This window comes from Electrona antarctica (genome assembly GCF_951216825.1).
Source record: "Electrona antarctica genome assembly, chromosome: 4".
Classification (NCBI taxonomy): domain Eukaryota; kingdom Metazoa; phylum Chordata; class Actinopteri; order Myctophiformes; family Myctophidae; genus Electrona; species Electrona antarctica.
In genome coordinates, this window is record NC_136809.1 from 47,062,607 (window position 1) to 47,081,558 (window position 18,952).

Sequence of the window (18,952 nt, forward strand, 5' to 3'; positions counted from 1 at the left end):
TGCAGCCTGCAGGGCTGCCAGTGCCCCTACTTGGGACTGACCTGCGATTGGGCTCTTCGTTCAGACTGGAAAGACGGGACCAATCACAGATTGATGCGCCTTTCATGAAGACAACAACAGAGCCGTGACAAACGTGTAGATAACAACAAATATTTGGAAAAAGGAGGAATGTTTTATATCTGATTCTGAATTTAATACCTAATGTTTTGACTCGTTACCCACTATAAGCACCAGAACACCTTACTTAAAGTTACTACTCAAAGTTTTAAGTAGCCTATCGTATACAATACATGAAAACGTTATAAAACTATTTTGTCAGCATCTGACCTGACATGATGCAATCAAGTAATCCAGAACTGTCTTTTTCTGTTTTGTCATAAAATATAAAAACTACAAATCAATACAAATATTGGAAAAAAAAGTAATCCAGAACAGCATAGGATTGATGAAATTAAGAGATTGGCGTCACACGCATAGTGTTTGTTTATTATCATGATGCCTGTTAAAAAACATTTTTCAACCAATATTATTGTTCAAGTAAAAGTCTAAAATCATGTATTATGAGCAGTAAGCACACATGGATGTTCTTACACAGGAGGTTTCAAAATCATCAAAAGACCACACACACACACACACACACACACACACACACACACACACACACACACACACACACACACACACACACACACACACACACACACACACACACACACACACACACAGCATTAAGAGAGAAGTAAGCAAAGATGGGTTTAGATAAATCATTGTTGTGCAAATCAGCAGTAATATGACTTCTTGTTTATCCTGCTTTCCCTTTCACATTAATGTTAAAGGACCACAATGGAAACAGGCCCCCAGGGCTTTGTGTTATCCTTTTAAAAATCTTTGTAAACCGTACCTATGTACAATCTGCCAACTGTTAATAAAGTATACAAATCAATTAAACAGTCACACCTCAAACTTTGAAAACCACCATTTTGGTGCAATCACACATTTTCGATAAAATAGACATAACATTTCCATAACTACACACTACAAGTGTGAAATCACCAGTCCCTTTCATGAGGTTCCCGGAATGGTACGCCCAAAAGGCTAAAAACATCCTTCTCTGTTAGTGTAAGAAGTGGAGTGCCTTTATACGTCTTTAAACTACCTTGACGCACCACATCCTTGTTCAGCGAGTGCTCTGAGAGGCTCATAGATTTCGTCTTCGCCAGGGCCCTCATAGAGCGATTGAAGTGTGCCGAACCGGTAAAATACAGGAGCGAACAGGCAAACTCTTTGTAGGGCACCACGATAATGTCAATCCTGCGATGGCGGCGGTCAGGTCCTGGCAGACGGCACACACCCATGTACTTCTTCTGTTCTCCATTCTCTTCAAAACCCACCAGGTCATCTGTCAGAAATCCTGTGTAAAATCAATGAAAGTGTGTTTCTGTTTTAGCTTTAGAAAACTCCAGTGGTGGAAAGATTACTCAAATGTTACTTAAGTAAAAGTATCAATACTGCAATATAAAAATACCCAATAAAAGTACAAAAGTATTGACATCAAAATGTACTTAAAGTACTTTTCAAATGTATGAAAATATTTTGAAAATAGCAGACCTACAAGCTCACAATGCGTTGCATTGCAAAAGACATAAGCCTAACCTTTTCTTAATCATACTATCCTTGTTGATACAAGTAAGACGCGCAAACGCGGGAAGCGAACGCAGCTCGTAAATTGCAATAACAATTAGAATAAATTACGTACTTTTTAAGTGTTTTTTTTAAGATTTTTTTTAAGTTACGTTTTTTTAAGTTCTTTTTTTAGTGTGTGTATGTGTGCGTGTGAGTTTTTTTGTAATGTTTTTTCTTTTTAAGTTAAGTTTCTTTAAGTTAAGTTTTGTGTGTGTGTGTGTGTGTTTTTTGTGTGTGTGTGTGTGTGTTTTTTGTGTGTGTGATACTCTGGCGGGTGGTGTTACAGCGTGACACACAGACAGACACACACACAGACAGACATGTTCTGCTAGGTCTCATAGTTAGTGCTCATAGTTAGTGCTCACTGCATTCGCAATTAGTGCTCACTGCGTTCGCAATAACGGCATTTGCGTCAATGATATATCATTATGTTGTGATATAATAATAATAACATAGCAGCGAGTAGGCTGCCTACTCAAGGGCCAGTCAACTGTCTTCCGTGAGTTGATTGATTGATTGAAGTTAGGTTTTGGTACGATGACGCGCAACGCCTACACCATTAAATCATTGAATTACAATGTTATATACTGTAGATAAGAGTAGCTAATTATCCTTTCACCCTTTTTATCCCAGGTTAGTTGTTGTTGTTCCAAACCCAGAATTACACACACAGTCATGTCAGTCATGTCACTCTAGTCATGTCACTGCTGCCCCTTCTGCCAGTGAGGAGCCCCTAGAGATGACATAGCATCTCCACCCTACTCCTCTCGTACAGCACCACTCACTGACTAGTCTCTCGAGACAGACTGTTGACTCCGTCAAAGGAAAAGAGGGTGCTGTTTTTCCTTTATTTTTTGATGATGGGTTCTCAGATTGCTCACTGACAGACACCACCCCAGCCTGTAGGAGTTGCTGGTGCTTAGTTTTTCTTTGTCGCAAAAATAGCTTGCTGAGGGTGGAAGTTTGGAACAATGTTGAATTTATTTTGTTGCAACTTTGTGTTCACTACAAAAGGGGACCTTCATGACACACATTTGGATTTCTGAGCCCACCATACTCCATTAAAAGTTTAAAAAACGTTTAAAGACCCACCTTTTCAGACAGGCCTTTGTAACAGTCCTGTATTGATTTCTCGTTTTTACCAGTGCCGATTGTTCTGTTTTATGTCTCCTTGCCTTATTGTTGACATGTTTTGCTGTTATAGTTGTGAAGCACTTTGTGACTCTTATGTCTGTGACATGTGCTCTATAAATAAAATGTACTTACTTGCATAACTTTTCTGGTTTTTGGATAATAAAATATAGCGTACCACTATGATGCAGAGCATGTAGCACTTTACTGAAGATCCCCTTGTGGGTTTTGCCATCAGGATGAGTGATGAGGACATCGACATCTCCACATGTTGCCTTCACCCGGCGGTACGAACCACATGCCATGGCCAACAGGCCTGGGTCTATGGCCAGGGCAGCATCCCTTACCTGCAGATCCAAATGAAGAGCATACAACAAAAAATAAGGTAATAAATATTACCTCCTTTCTTTCACAATTGACTTGAAGGCAGTCTAGCTTCTCTTACAGTGTGTAAAACATATGGCCCCTATTGGTCTTAAGAAAACAGAGATACATTACCACTTTCTCAATGGAGGCTGCTTCTTCCCTGGGCATCCGATGTAGAAGATCATCATAATGCTTGAGTCCAATCTTCTGAGTACTGGTCAGGTTAGCTTTTGTGCGGATATCTTCTAATGTCCGAAATCCCTAACAAAATAAAATGCAATTTCCCTCTCATTTTATACTTCAGATGTGTCATAATCATGTAATCTATATGCATCTTTAAAATCTACAAAAACAATATTGGATGAAAATGTTATTGGCAGCAGCAAGGTGTTTTAATGAAAGGAAGAATATAATACAGTATTCCAATTGATTTCTTCTATTCAACCAAGTCATCATACCTGTTGATTCCTTTGGAAAATAATAACCAACGGTGTATTATGCTTGCCTAGTCATTGCAGGTTTTAATACAATTCTAACTAGCCAATACATTAGTGAACAAGAACAACTCCAAAGGCACCCCAATATGGCCATTTTTAAAATCACTGTGCAATGTTGAAGGTTAGTAAAATGTATACAAAATATTCACACCATAACCTTTTTTCTTTTTGTAAAGAAAAACAGTCTAACTGCACTCAGAGTAGGAATAGGAAATGCAGAATGATGCCGACTTATTCACGGTGTTATTAAAAATCACACCCGTGTGAAGTGAGGGGCACTCTTGTCATCATAAGTCATCATCTCACAATTTGCGTCCTCACTCTTGTCTTCAATGTTTGTGTTACACACTTGTCTGACTTTTGCCTGATCCCATGTGAATGCAGCATTAGGCCTGTCACACCTCCAACAGTGCCCATGGTGAACTACGCAAATGTACAAATAATCTGTGTTTGCATGGATAGCTTACCTGTCGATACCATAACTGTGCAGTCTTAGCTCCTGCACCCCAGATATTTGTGAAAAGTTCTAGAATGGGCACAGCTTCCCCAATGTGATCTATTTTACGGAGATGACCACTCTCCATGATCTCGTCAATTTTGTCAGCCATTTTCTTCCCAATCCCTGGGATTTGACAAGCCTCCTGCAACAAAAGGAATAGGTAGCTGTTAAAGGATTGCATGGTGTTTCAACAATCATATCATATATCATATGATTGTAGAAACGATATAACATCATATCCTTATCCTACTGTAGCTCTAAGAGTGGTTGAGTGACCGGATGGGAAGCGCAAGGTTCCCAGTTTGCAGTTCGAACCCGGGCTCCCCCAGAGTTAGTGTCGAAGTGTCCTTGAGCAATACTCTGAACCCCTAATTGCTCCCAATGTGCAGGTTAGTGCCTTGCATGGTTTCCTCCGGCATCGGTGTGTGAATGTGTGTGTGAACTGTGAATGTAATCTCTGTAAAGCGCCTTGAATAAAGGCGCTATATAAATGCACCATTTAAGAAAGCTCAGTTTTGCTCATTCAATCTCCCATGGCCAGTGAAAGCAAAAGGTCACTACTGTATGAGATATTGTTTGCTTAGGGTTAGGCATGCTATGAGACTGGTATATATGCCAAGTGTTCTCTTATTTTATACTTACTCTTTGTCAAAGAGCTTTTCTTTTTTGAAAAATTTAAAAAATAATTTGATATATCATAATATCAATATAGTTGGTAAAGAAATATATTGATATTTTATTTTGTCCATATTGCCCACCCGTATTATGACCTTGTATATTCAGATATGAGAATCCAGTCCATAAAGTCATGAACTTATTCAATGTGTATCAAATATTTCCAAGAGTAGTTTGGCTTCCCTATTAAAACATTTGGCCCTCTAGTTTATAAACCTAGTAAGTGACCTGATGGGGTTTAAAGTGCTACAATGCGACTACGTAACAAATAGACATCAACAATAAATCATGAGATAACTTCAGTAAATGAGGTTACCTGATATGAAGTGATAGGCTTGTGGTAACTCTTGAGTGCACTGACAGCTTTGGAGTAGCTCATCGCCCTCCACTTGTCCCCTTGGTGTGTGTAAGCTTTGGCCAGTACTTCTAATTTATCTGTGATGTTCTTGTTGTAGTTATCTTTTTTGGACTCAGAGGACTGGGAACAGACCCACTTGCTCGACACCAGGGGCTGTTGTCCAGTGCTTGGACTGGGCTCGTGACTGGATCCAGAGGTCTCCTCTTTGGGGTGCTCGCCAGTCATCAGTGCAATCAAATCACCCTGTGAGACCCCGTCTTCTTCTCTCAACTCCTCTTTGTTGTCTGAGACCTATTGCACAAATGAGGAGCAGTAGAGCGAATTACATTTACAGTGAGTGCTTCATCTATCTATAAATTCACAGAATCTCTGTCTGTGTAGACTGTGTATGTATGTGTGTGATACGTTCTGCACTCGATACTGTCTCTGACAACAGGTTCAACAAGAGCAAGTAATACAAATACACAGCATCAAACTTAGCATTCAGATGGAGATGAAAATTAATGAATAAGCTGTGATAGGAAAATAATTAAAAGTTGTAGTGCTAGCCTGTACTGTATGATAACTATATTCACATACCATAATACCATAAAATCTCCATTCCTAAATCTCCTTTCATATAACATGAAAATACCATTTTTGTGCTTTCCTCTTGTTTTTCTTGATCCAACAGTGGCTCTACTACGGTGTCCTGTGTAGCAGGAAAGACACTGGACAAGTCTTCTTTTAAATCTTCTTGGTGTGTTTCAGTTTCACAGTAATCCCTAATAGAGCAGGTATGAGATTTTACACACTGAGATTACAGCATAGTATCATAATCATCCCAATCCAATCTCGCTTTTCCTCAATAACTGTCATTTTACTCAGTAATTGTTATGTGCCAGTTCACATCTTGCTTAATTATTAATGAATTATTAATGAATTCTATATATTTAACTCCTTTCCAATCTCACCATTTTTTCCCCTCTACGCCAAATATCTTTGCTGTAAATAGCCGGTCTACAAGCTCACAACACATTGTGTTGTGAGCTTGTTTTTGCAATGTTCAGCCCAGAATAGTAGTAATAGTAGTATAGGGATATTAGGGTTCAAGTGGTTGTAGGAAAAAACTTTCGCACACCTAGAAATCAGGCGTATGCACAGGTGTGTAGGCCAGTGGACATCAATGAAAGGAATAGAATACACCCGCACATTGTGTATTTGCTCGGTACATGAGTATTTTCTTTTTAATAATGCAACGCGATGCCTGAAGAAGGTCCGGAGGGACCGAAACGTTGCATTATTAAAAATAAAATACTCATGTACCGAGCAAATACACAGTGTGCAGGTGTATTCTATTCCTTTCATAGGGTTCAAGTGGTTAAAATGTTGAATGACTCGTTTTATAGCATTAGTGCTACCCCATTCTATGTCTAAATGGATAGAAACAATGATAATAAAAAGTTAAACACCACTAGTAGCATTAGCATGTTCTACCAGAAATCTTGGCACACTGACCTATCTGGAGAGATTAGACTGTAGTCAGCTACATCAAGCAGTTGTTTCTCTGTGATGCATGAACTCAGCCAGGTGCACTTTACCAGATGAACAGCAGGTGGCATCTTATCCCACTTCAGAAGGCGGAGAGCCCTGTCACAGTCCATACTGTCATCTACAATTACATGAGTAACACTAGAAGAGAGCAAACTTTCAGTCTGTCCTCCATTCTGGTGGATTTGTCTTTGGAAGATTTGGCATCTGGCATTACCTATGCCAGCAGGGAGGATATACACTGTCACACCGCTGAAAACATCCCCTGTGATGAAAGAGAGGAAAGGGTTGTTAAGGGGCAGGAAAGTGCACTTATATAAACCAAGGCATTCAGCGTTGCACCTTAGCATTCATCGGCAGGCTTCATCAGGCCTCACCTTTGGCTTGAGCTGATAGATTGGATACTGAGGCAACAATGAATGCCAGGAGATTATTTGTTTATGACATAACCATAGCCTTGTTTTTTCATGTTTGTCAGATTCAGCACCATGGCTTGAATTATGTTAAAATAGTCTGGTTTCCCACTTTTACCCCAAAATGCCTCTAACATTCACTTTTTTCATAAATCTCGCTGGTCTATAGACGAGCCTGCCCCAAAGTAATTAGTGCAGTCACGCCCGGCAGCCGGCGAAAACTAGAGTTCTCAACAGGCCCGAAAATTAAGGCCCAGCCCTACCTGGGCCCTCGTCAAACCCTGTACACTCAAGACACTGCCCCCGCTGCCACCCTTAGATCTCCATATATGGAGCTGACCTGTTCTGACATTACATATGTTTACCATATCTGACCTCATCAAACTATGTACACTCAAGACACGCTCCATATAGGGCCAGTGCAGAATTCATTCCATATGTTGATCTGGCACCCCCATGCCAAAGTGCCAGCACTCGCCCAGCAGTCTGCTGTCACCCAGGCTGATGCGTGCATGCGACCTCGCCCTTTAGGGCGACGGCCTCGCCCTCGGGCGTTTTACGGGTACAAGCAGTTCGGAAATTCGATTTCGAATCAATTTGATCAATGTGCTCCCATTATTAAAAAATATCTAGTGTTGCAAATTGAGGCTAGTTTGGGCCTAACAACAGAACATAATCTGGCTGAAAACATGGACATTCAACATCCCATGCACTGTTGAAGGTTACCCTTTTTCCATCACACCCAGAACTCCAGTGTCTCTTCAGCTGTGAATTTGACCGACTATGTTTAAAATGATGAGTCCCTATTCCCTAAAGCAGCAAGGTCACACACAGTGACAGTTCAACAGTGGCACTAGGGGTCGGGACTGCTGGTGCAGAACAATCAGCACACAGCAGGCTCATCACCCTCATTAGTCAGGGAAAATAAATGCTGTTTGTGTGATGTGCTATTAAGTTATTAGTTATCATCAACATCTATTATTTTTACCATTGCAACCCCCCCCCCCCCCCCACACACACACACACACACACTTAAGTTGGTATACATATGTAATACATGAAAAAAATCAATGTAATAATATAATCACAGCCATTAGGCCTATAGTTCTACTCTGCACCACCCTCGATCTCGACACGCACGGACACGCGCGCGCGCAGACACCCACGCGCACGCCACACACACGCACACACACAGACGTGAGTGAGTTCAAGTTACCTGCGACATGACTTGTTTCATCAGATTTCCTCTTCGCTGGGGGTGCGTCCTTCCTCTCTAGCGGCATGGCTCTCTTAACCTTTGGGAAAGCTTTCATGATCCCACCATGGCGAGGCTCCATTTCGTCAAAGAGAAGCCCTGCATGCGAAATCAACCCATGGGTTTAAATACAGCTAGCTAGCATTGTACCTTTGTACCTTTACCTATACAGAACATCATGCACATGCTAGTATCACGCCGGATTGGAGATATTAATGTCTGTTCGGGCTAAGTAAATTGCACACGAAATCTAATACTTTAAAAAATAATGTGATCTTTTTTCTCCCTCACCCAGTTTTGAACCACAACAACACAAGAGTTGGACGTTATTCTTCTTCCTCCTTCCTTTTCGCGGATTTGTAAGTGTGTACGACACTGCCACCCTTTGGTCACTTTGTCCTCTATGGTTTTTGTCACATGATTACCGAACCGTACTTCCGCAACACATGATTTTCATATTTTCAAACATCCTTGTTAAAGAGACCTGACTGACACACCCGTGAGAGAGCAGAGCAAACAGTGACTGTATGGCTGTACAGTACACAGACATGAAATAAACTGCAGTAGAAACGTTACGTGACAGACAGTATACCGATGCTCAGGATGACAAAGCAAATGTATTTATTACTCGCTGGGACAGCGCTACTGTTCCTTGGAAACTCAGTAAGTAGTGCTTTTAAAATATTTTTTCATACTTATCCCAACTACAATCATCATCTGTGGACTAGCATTTCATATAGTAGTGTTAACACCTATAATAACTGGGTTTTAACAGTGTTATAACTTAAAAACTGGGTTTTGAATTCATGCTGACAATTTATCTTAACGTTTGTTAGACTTCCATGATCAGATCAGCTGAAGGTTGGCAGGCAGGACAGGATCTGATGGCAAAACAAAAACCCTCGTTAATGCATTAGGGCCATCCACCTTTTATGAAAAAAGCATCACTTAATGATTAGATGGTGCTTTTGTCAACCTTATGCTGTTCTGATCATGTGCTCTTAGGCTAAACAGACCAAGATTGACCAAATATAGACCAAATTATATACAAGGCTCTCTAAACACTGTGAAATTGTGCTCTGACTTCTCTGTTGGCTATCAGGTCTTAGCAAACCGTTCATTTAGTGTGGACTATGATAAAGACTGCTTTCGGAAAGATGGAGAAGAGTTTCGCTACATATCTGGGAGTGTCCATTACAACAGGATCCTTAGAGCCTATTGGAAAGATCGGCTGCTCAAGATGTATATGGCTGGACTCAATGCCATTCAAGTGTAAGTTTACCTCATATTGGCTCTAAATTGACATTGATGTCATATGTGCAAACTTGTCTCAGTACTTTTCTCAATGAAGGAACGGGACCTATGGTATTTTCTATTTTTACCATGTTGTACCAGTCACTTTCATGCTATAGTATACAAGGATAAAGACTATGTTATACAGAAACTATAGTAAAATACGCACATCACTTTGTGGAGGTGCTGGGTTCGAAAAATTACATATGAAATCTGGTCAAACCAGTTTGACCAGATGAAGAGCCTTGGCTCGAAACGTCTTCAATAAATTTATCTTTTGGAGCATATGAGTGTGCGGGTTCCCTCTCTTTTTCATAAAGACTATGTTATAACATAAACATTGTAATATAAACATTGTTGTTCATTTAGAGAACAATGCATATACAGGTATGCCTTCACGTTACAACAAACAAAGACAACAGTGAGAGGGGTGCTCAAAGAGCAAAGCATAATACAAATGACAAACCACTTGTAAAAGCTTCTGGCGATGCATTCAGATTCCGTGTTGAGACAGACACTTCACTTGAGTATATCTAAGTTAGAATATTCTGTCCAAGTAAGAGACTAGACCATAATTGAGATGGAGGAACCTTACGTCGTAGTCACAAGCTGTACTCATCATAACAATAAATGTCAGGTGTCAGCTGGACAATAAAGGGCCATCTTGAGTCTACACATTTCAGATTATCAGAACACATCATAAGACAAAGGTTGGATGACACCCTCAAGTCACATGCAAGTGAGGCAGTCTAGTACACGTGATTGGAAAGATGGTAATGCCTTACCTAACAGTGAATAAAACAATTATTCCACACTTGACACTTGCAATGGAGGACTAATCCGTGGGGGAAAAAAGCTGGAGTACTGCTCTGACTCTGAGTGACTTTTCTTTCCACCAAAGAGTCCACTACTGGATGTTTTTGGCTGAGTCATTTTAGAGCATAATCTTATTTTATATCAAAGTTGCCAAATACGTTAAGAATTTCAATAGCATTTCTTAAAGCCGGGCAACTTCACCCCTTTTGCGATCATATCTTATTTTAATGATGTCTAGTACACAAGAAACACTTTCCTGGGGTTTTTATGTGTGTATAGGCTATGTGTTTTTAGATATTTTAGTCATGGCGCCATGTTCATGACCAAAATGTGGTCTTAATTCCTTCCTGGACTACAAGTCACACTTCCACACAGCCTCCCCCGCTCGGCCTCTCCACAAGGAGGAGTAGTGCACCAAGCATTAGGAATTCAGCAATCCAGTCAAACACATAGACAGACATAATATTTCTGGACAGAGGGTGCACATTTCAAATTGTGTTACTGTTACCGGTAACTACCACAAATACTATTAACATTGAGTGACTGCAGTTTCTTCCAGCGGTGAAATGTCCCTTTAAACAACAATTCAACTAAACAAGTGAAGTTTCTTCATCCACATTCACTCATTGTTTTCCATGAAGGTACATTCCCTGGAACTACCACGAACCTCTTCCAGGCCGGTATCATTTCAGTGGAGACAGGGATGTGGAGTACTTCCTTCAACTGGCTCAAGACATTGGTTTACTGGTCATACTTAGACCTGGCCCCTACATATGTGGAGAGTGGGACATGGTAAGAGAGTGTCGAGGATATGCCTCAACTGCAAACATCACCATCTGTTGTTTTCTTTCTTTTTCAATTTGGATATAGAGGGTATGCGCGTGACATCATCAAACCAGGAAGTTATGCAGGAAGGCCTACTTTCTGGCCTTGACAGCCCATACGGCCACACAGAAAAGTCCTATCTGATTGCATTAAACAACATTAAACAATGTTAAACTCACTTTGCATGTTGCTTTGCCACTCGATTGGCCACTCGATGTGCTATTCACTTTACGCATGCACATACCCTCTATTGTCGTCTTTTAGGGTGGTCTACCTGCCTGGCTACTTAACAAGAAAGACATTGTGCTGCGGTCATCAGACCCAGGTGTGTAATGATGAGTGTGAAATCTTAAACAGCAAGGTAACCCCCTGCAAAACGTGTCTTTGTGTGTAGGCTACTGTGTGCTGTCATGTTTTTACAAAATGTCTTGTCATGCTGTACAGATTACATTGCTGCAGTTGATAAGTGGATGGGGAAGATACTGCCCATGATGAAGCCTTTTCTCTATCAGAATGGTGGACCCATCATCACAGTACAGGTCAAGTATCATTGCTGTACCATTTTCTTCTCATCACTAACTAACTGGGTCATTGTGGTACCTTAAAGCAACAGTTCCCCCCGGAAATGCTTTGGCCATGTCTCGTGACCCCCGCCCCGCCCCCCTCCCCACCCCCAATACAAACTGACTGCAAAAATAACCTTATAATAGAGAAAATATATCATACATGAATACTGAAACCAGATATAATCATTAAGGAAAGTTTATGCATGTACTATGTAAACTCTTCATTTCCATTTTCCAGCCATTCAGTTGCAGATTTTTTTTCTTTCTTTTTTTTTTTAATAATTTGGGGACCCCCCAAAATAATTTGGCGACCCCCAGGTTGAGAAGGCAGGGGCCTTAAAGGAGCACATCACCCATTTTCAACCATATCTTTTTCATATAATTGGTCCTCCTCACTAATGCTCATAAGAAGGCACAGTTTCCATTGTCTCTTTGGTGAGCTATGAACAGTTCCAAAACCTGTCTACGAATTACATCATCAATGGGGGTTCCATGCTAAACACTTTCTCTTACTGGATGTTCTAATAGAAGCCATGGTTTTTGCATTAATAAAAAAATTGTCGCCAGCCCTGAGACACAGACCGAATATAGAGAAACGGTACCATCTTATAATGAGCATTAGTGAGGACCAATTACATGAAGATACAGTATGTTGAAAATGGGTGAAGTGGTCCTTCAATTATTTATTTATACACTGCCGAACAACAAAGTATCAGGCTTAACCCATTTAGACCTGAGTTAAAAACATTCATATATATTCAAAGATTTGCGCCACATTTTTACCAGACCTACAAGCACGTAGCGCGCCACTCGGTGCGCGCTATGAGCTTGTAGATCTGCTATTTTTCAATAGCTAAATTATAACATAATGTTTAAAACACCAAAAGGGGTTCCCGCCCAAAATGGGTTAATACATAATCTAAAACAACCCCTCTCTCACCATGATACTTTAGGTGGAGAATGAATATGGCAGCTACTTTGCTTGTGACTACAATTACATGCGTCACCTGGCCAGCCTGTTCCGCTCTCACCTGGGGAAGGAGGTGGTGCTATTCACTACAGATGGGGCTGGGCTGAGCTACCTCAAATGTGGTGCCATTCAAGGTCTCTATGCTACCGTTGATTTTGGGCCAGGTAAGTCTGAGTTGCTAATTTCAGGTATTTGACTGTGTTTTGTATCATTATAGCCTTAAAACCCCCCATCTCACTCCTGCTTAATTCATTATAATATGTAGTAAAGATCTTTTTACACTTCTGCACTCATTTTCTACTACAAAACAGTTTATGTCCAACGCAGTGTGAGCTTGCTTTGTATTATATCTGCTTTTTCTTTGCTATGTTTGACAATGTATGGCAACCTTTGACAATGAATATAATGCCCACATGCCAGGTTCACATTTGTTGAAAAAAGAAAAAAAGAAAGAAAAGAAAAGAAAAGAAACTAGATAAAGTGCCCCTCGGGGCACAGGTCTCCACCAGGTCAGGTTGTGGCCTCCTGGTGGCGCTATAATAGGCCAATGTGAAAAGGGTGCCATTTCTTCTTACGCCTTGGATGGCAATTAGATGATTTGAGGCATTTTGTTCCAAAAATGTGTTTTGCAAAAATCCACCTGTTGGTGGCGCTATAACAGGCCAATGTGAAAAGGGTGGGATATATTCCACAGCCTAGTAGGAAAGTCTGTGTAAATTGCATGCTGCGTTCATGTTTTGTTCAAAACGGGCCAATCCTGCAAACTTTGAAAGCCAATGTTAGCCAATTAGGATGGAATATGAAATATCGGACAGATCCGTCTTGAACACATGACTATGGAGATACTGTGTAACGATTTGTGGGATTTTTGTACAGAATCTGGAGGAGTAATATCCAAAAATGTGTTTTACAAAAGTCGGCCTCCTGGTGGCGCTATAACAGGCCGTTCTGGAAAATTTGGGGCAGAGGTTCATCATTGGCATCTAGAGACACACACACACACACACACACGGACGGACGGACGGAGTGCAAAACAATTAATTACAATTAAAGACAGAAAGAATAGGATACGTGTGCCATTAAACTGCTATAATCTTTTATCGAGGCATAACTGTGGACTCGGATATTCATAAAAAGACTTAAATTTCACAATCTATTGTACAAAGTCACAGGTAAAGATGTGACACCTGTTCTGGACATTACTAAAGTAAGTATACAGACATTCCTGCGATACCATCATTAAGCCTCGACATGCCCTTGGAGTAGGTGGAGAGCAAGTGGTCGCTTTAGAGAAGTGAAATTAAACAAATTAAAGTAGAGAAAGGCAGATTCTGATTTGATTTTTATTTGGATCTCTTTTAGCCTTTCGGCCAGAAATAAATTAAAACATTACAGAATACATTATATTACATTACAAAATAGTACATTGCATTTCAAAATTACATTACAAATTGCACTGATGCTAAAAGACAACAGTGAGTCAAGTATTACAGCGTAACAAAAAATACCTATACATCTACTCATACAACCGCACACACTCACACTCAGGCACAGCATATGCCTGCCCACAGACAGATATATATATTTAAAAAATCTGTAAAAGAATAGGTGGGCACCAAGGAAGAGCATCTGTGTTAAATTGGCATTTTCTTCCCAAAAAGTTAAAAAATTCAATATTTGGAAAACGTTTTTAAGTAAGGTAAAGTATACATGATTAGAACATGCTTAAACATTTGACAATTAAGATTCAATATTTCTACAATTGCTACAAAACCTGTATATCCATTCATTTTGGGGCATAAACAAGATGTTGATGGATAAAATTAAGTCTGATAATGATGTACCGTGCATGTCCACATCATGTATACTTTACATTATGTTATATATCGTTTTATTTTTTATAAAATACAAAATGTTACAATTTTATAATTGTACAAAATAGCCAATTTTACATTGAGGTCCCCAGATGTCTTTAGTTCCAACCTATCCTGTAGGGTAGGCTATCCAAATAATCTTAAAAGATAAACAATTTATTTTCTCTCTCTTCTGCCAAATGTTTATCTTTTTTTGGTTCAACAACTACTGGTTTAGAAGGCATTTGTAGAATCTGCCTCAGGTCTTAATGGTTAATGTGGTTAAACGCTAACGTGACATGGATGCGTTCCAGGTCTCAATGGATTAATGGGTTATGTGGTGAGACATTGAAGCAAAAGGTTAATTTTTCTGCTATATGAGAGCAAACAAAGTCAGTGCAAACAAAGGTCCCCTGGAAGCCTGTTTGGTTGTATAGCTTGCTCCTTTTCGAGCTCTTTAGCACTTCAAGCAGAGTGAGCACAGATGTAGATCTTCCCAGCGAATTCCTCCCAGTAGTGCAGCTCATCTGTGAAGCTCGTAGAGCAGGCCAGGTCTCTGCACTTGGTCTTGACTATGTGTACCACACAGGGACCAGGCAGCTCTGCAGACAGGAGCTCTGCTACCCTGGTCAGAGTAGATCCAGGGCCAGTAGTCTGGCCTTGGATCAGACGCTGGATGTTGTTCCTGTCGAGAGGCTCTGGCGAGGCACTGTAGGATACCATAACATTTAATTTCTCATCGCTTGAAGACACCTGGAAAATACGTTTTCCTGTTACACAGTGGAATTTCCCGCTGGCAAAAAAACCTGAAGGTGGCCTGTATACGCGAACAGACCAAAACACCCAGTCATACTTCTTCTTCAGCTTCTCTATGATAGCATCAGCCAGCTGTTGGTTGGTTAAGTCAGAATGGTCTCTAACCAAACGACGGGAATCCAGCTCGGCCTGTTTGGGAAAACTAACAATGCAGTCCTCAATGGCAGCATGCATCTTGGATTGCACATCCTTCATCTTCTCGCTCCAGGTATTAAGGAGCCCTTCCACCTCATCACCATACCCCTTTAGAGCAGTGTGGCCCATCAGGGCAATGATACCAAAACAGAAGAGCTTCATTAATCTGAAGCAGAAGTCCTCCACTACTCGCAGACTTTTCTCCTCATAGTTAAGCATGATCTCCAGGACAGATTCACCTAAAAACGTATCTCCTCCTGTCACTGCATTGTAGAGGACATCAAGGTGTCTGTCACCACCAGCCGCCCCCCAGTGATCCAGGAATGTATTTTTCCTGGCTTCACGATACTTGGGCTTGGCATTGAGAATGTCCATGTAGTGCCGGAATTGGCTAGTGATATTCTCCTCCACTAAGAAGTACCTGGCACCCACAGCACTTTTCTTGATCTCATCAAAGACCTTCTGGGTATCCTCGGAAACAACATTCAGACAATCACGCACTTTCTCGAAGTGCTTCTTCATGTACACAGCCTCTTTGCTCTCCACATTGTCCATGCACAACGTTATAATTGGTGCAGCAACGGAAAAGACAGGGAAGAGGTCACCAATAATAGCGGCTGCTACTTCAGATCCGTTTTCAAAAACATCCATCACAGACTCAATCATGCTCTTCTTCTCTGCAACAAATTTCTGTAGCTGGTCAGCCATCTTTGTTGAGAAAATAGTTCAGGAGAATCTAATAACAGAAACAAATTATGACATTAGAACTATGTGTGATTTTTAAGATATGACAGAACAAATCAGATTGAAAGTACAATACTACCAAATAGTTGACATTTAGAATAAGGATGCAACAGTTAATCAAACTAATCAATATAATTGGCCAGCGGACCCCCATTTGAAGAGATATGCCAGGGACCCCCATAAGAGTAGACTTTCACGGCTCTAGCAGTGATTCTCAACCCATTTAATTTCAGGACCCCCAGTTTGACATTAATAATTAGTCTACGGACCCCCATTTAATGGCATTTTCTATCTCTGGGACCCCCAATTTATATTGTAAAAGCAATGTTAATTGTGGACCAAATTGGATCAAGATCAAGTGGATCAAAATTACCTGTTGTTGTTCTGTAGATGCTGTCTATGAACTTTCTGTAGTGGCTCAGTGCAGGGTGACCGGTTGAACTCTGTAGTGGCTCAGTGCAGGGTGACAGGTTGAACTCCATGGCCAAATTGTGTCTCTTTATAGACAGAGCTTGAAACCGAACCTGTATTCTCAGTTGAGGATCTCAACTGAGAATACAGGTTCTGTTTCAAGCTCCTGACCACAGACCAGTAATGTAAATAAGCCAACCAGAATCTCAATTTGCTAACCCCGTCCCATCCCCCCTGTCCCACACAAGTGATACCAATGTCCCTCAAATCAACACTTTGGATCTAGTCACCCTATACATAGGCTGCCTACTATCTGAAGGCATCATTCAGTATAAGGAAGACCAGTGATATCAAAATCATTAATACATTTGGTTTATTACAAATTAAGGCAGAACAAAAATGTTCTGTAGAATAGATTATATGAGAAGATTGTCTGAAGTAGGCCTACATGGGTAGACTGCTACTGCCCTAATTCTTTTGCATAAAGCAGCTTGCATGTTTGGAATGTAACTCATTTTATTGCAGGGTATTTATCAATAGAAATATTATGTGGTTTTAACCCTAACCCTGAACACTATTACATATACTGTAGGCTCTGAATCTGAACAACTGAAACACAGATGCAAAAAGGTGAATTTGATGTGAAAAAAGCCTTTTTATCACTATAGAGAAAAGAAATGTACATTTATAATCATAATGTAATAAAGAAAGACAGCAATTTACATTCCAGCCTCAACAACACAGAACAGATTACAAGCATACTTGTGTAACATTACAATTCAGGTGTAAACATTCATGAATTGTATTTGGTATTTCCCCATTAAAACAATCTGCATTACTCTGAATTGTGCATAACTATTCAGGATGAATGCAGAGGTATTGGCTAATTAAGGTTATGTCAGTTGACTCTGTTCAACCTCTTGATTGGTGTACCATGGTGATTTATTGCCGCCATACATTATTAGTCTGAATTAGTTTTGTTTACGTTGTTTGTGTGCAGGGGGAAACGTTACTGCTGCATTTGAGCCACAGAGACACGTTGAACCTCATGGGCCTTTGGTAAGCAACACATATTGTCTTTGCTTGTGTTGACACAATTACATCTTCATTCAGACCCTTGAAAATGTTGCGTCCTGTATCTCAGGTCAACTCTGAATTCTACACTGGTTGGCTAGATCACTGGGGCGAACACCATTCTGTGGTATCCTCCGCCATAGTGGCAAAGTCCCTCAATGAGATCCTGGCTCTAGGTGCAAATGTTAACATGTGAGTGGAAAGAGTTTTTTTTTCAATAATATTTTTATGACAAAGACAAGACAAAACAAAGACCGATAGCTCATCTCAGACATGATGTGACACAGTTATACACATACCTACATCAGGCCATAAAATAAAAGTACAACATGTATATGGACACATTGTTTGGTGCTTGATAGATGGGTAAACATTATCAGGCAGTCCAACAATAAGACACATAGGGCTCCATTTTCGTCACCGCTAAACCCCTTATCCCTAAACTTCTTTGCCTTTTTTTTACTATTTTGCTAAACATTTTTGAATAGTTCAAATGGCCAGTCTACAAGCTCACAACGTGTCAATGTAGATTGGCTAGTTGAACTATTCAAAAATGTTTAAAAAAAAAAAAAGGCAAAGAAGTTTAGGGATAAGGGGTTTAGCGGTGACGAAAATGGAGCCCATAGGGTTATGTTCGAGAGTCTCTCAGAGTTACACATTTAAAAACCTATTCCATTGAACCAAAGTGCTGTACAGAACAAACTTCAACCATCAAAGGCTTGTGAATAAATTATATTTTTGGGCTTGACCGTTCAAATTTGTTTTTTAAATGCCAAAGAAACAGTGTGAGATATTTAGGGGCACAAATTATGTTTAGATTATGCGTTACAACATCTGCTTCCCTACTAAATGTTAATGGAAAGGGAAACGAAATACATGCAGCTGTGTGCAAGGGTGGAGCAAATGATCCTGATGCAAAATGTCTCTTGTTTCTGTGCTCTGTAAGTAATGGACATTTACACTCTATGAATATGTATATATTTATCTACCCTCAGGTACATGTTCATCGGAGGAACAAATTTTGCATACTGGAACGGTAAGT

General features: G+C 40.3%; 3 protein-coding genes across 4 annotated transcripts in view; 1 reads left to right on the plus strand and 2 right to left on the minus strand.

Annotated features, from left to right (window-relative positions):
• glb1 (galactosidase, beta 1) overlaps positions 1-18,952 on the plus strand; it is a 36,497-nt gene that overhangs the window by 11,593 nt on the left and 5,952 nt on the right. The window contains exons 2-10 of the mRNA XM_079500393.1: positions 8,703-9,070; positions 9,510-9,679; positions 11,158-11,308; positions 11,606-11,666; positions 11,786-11,880; positions 12,861-13,041; positions 17,837-17,895; positions 17,981-18,102; positions 18,906-18,946. Of these exons, the coding sequence (XP_079356519.1) occupies positions 9,002-9,070; positions 9,510-9,679; positions 11,158-11,308; positions 11,606-11,666; positions 11,786-11,880; positions 12,861-13,041; positions 17,837-17,895; positions 17,981-18,102; positions 18,906-18,946 (949 nt within the window). The 5' untranslated portion in view covers positions 8,703-9,001. The remainder of the gene's footprint in view (positions 1-8,702; positions 9,071-9,509; positions 9,680-11,157; positions 11,309-11,605; positions 11,667-11,785; positions 11,881-12,860; positions 13,042-17,836; positions 17,896-17,980; positions 18,103-18,905; positions 18,947-18,952) is intronic.
• poll (polymerase (DNA directed), lambda) lies at positions 468-8,782 on the minus strand. Of its 2 annotated transcripts, XM_079500411.1 has the most exons (10): positions 8,699-8,782; positions 8,369-8,506; positions 6,957-7,004; positions 6,707-6,860; positions 5,844-5,973; positions 5,168-5,500; positions 4,145-4,318; positions 3,313-3,441; positions 2,993-3,161; positions 468-1,411 (listed from the first exon to the last, which is right to left on the minus strand). In XM_079500411.1, the coding sequence occupies exons 2-10, from the start codon at positions 8,487-8,489 to the stop codon at positions 1,050-1,052; spliced, it is 1,620 nt and encodes a 539-aa protein (XP_079356537.1). In that variant the 5' UTR covers positions 8,490-8,506; positions 8,699-8,782; the 3' UTR covers positions 468-1,049. The 2 variants fall into 2 exon arrangements, with proteins under 2 accessions (XP_079356537.1, XP_079356536.1); XM_079500410.1 differs by having other exon boundaries at positions 6,707-7,004.
• LOC306922112 (uncharacterized protein) lies at positions 15,196-16,389 on the minus strand (the record flags this gene model as incomplete). The annotated part of the gene is made up of 1 exon (XM_079499505.1): positions 15,196-16,389. One exon carries the CDS (start codon positions 16,387-16,389, stop codon positions 15,196-15,198), a length of 1,194 nt encoding a protein of 397 aa, XP_079355631.1.

What these genes read in the sequence shown, in the direction of transcription:
- poll (XM_079500410.1), bottom strand. Translation starts at nt 8,489, where the DNA reads ATGGAGCCTCGCCATGGTGGGATCATGAAAGCTTTCCCAAAGGTTAAG. An exon ending in TGAAACAAGTCATGTCGCAG is followed by an intron (nt 7,005 to 8,368) that starts GTAACTTGAACT and finishes CTTTCATCACAG; the next exon opens with GGGATGTTTTCAGCGGTGTG. An exon ending in CAGCCTCCATTGAGAAAGTG is followed by an intron (nt 3,162 to 3,312) that starts GTAATGTATCTC and finishes TTGGATCTGCAG; the next exon opens with GTAAGGGATGCTGCCCTGGC.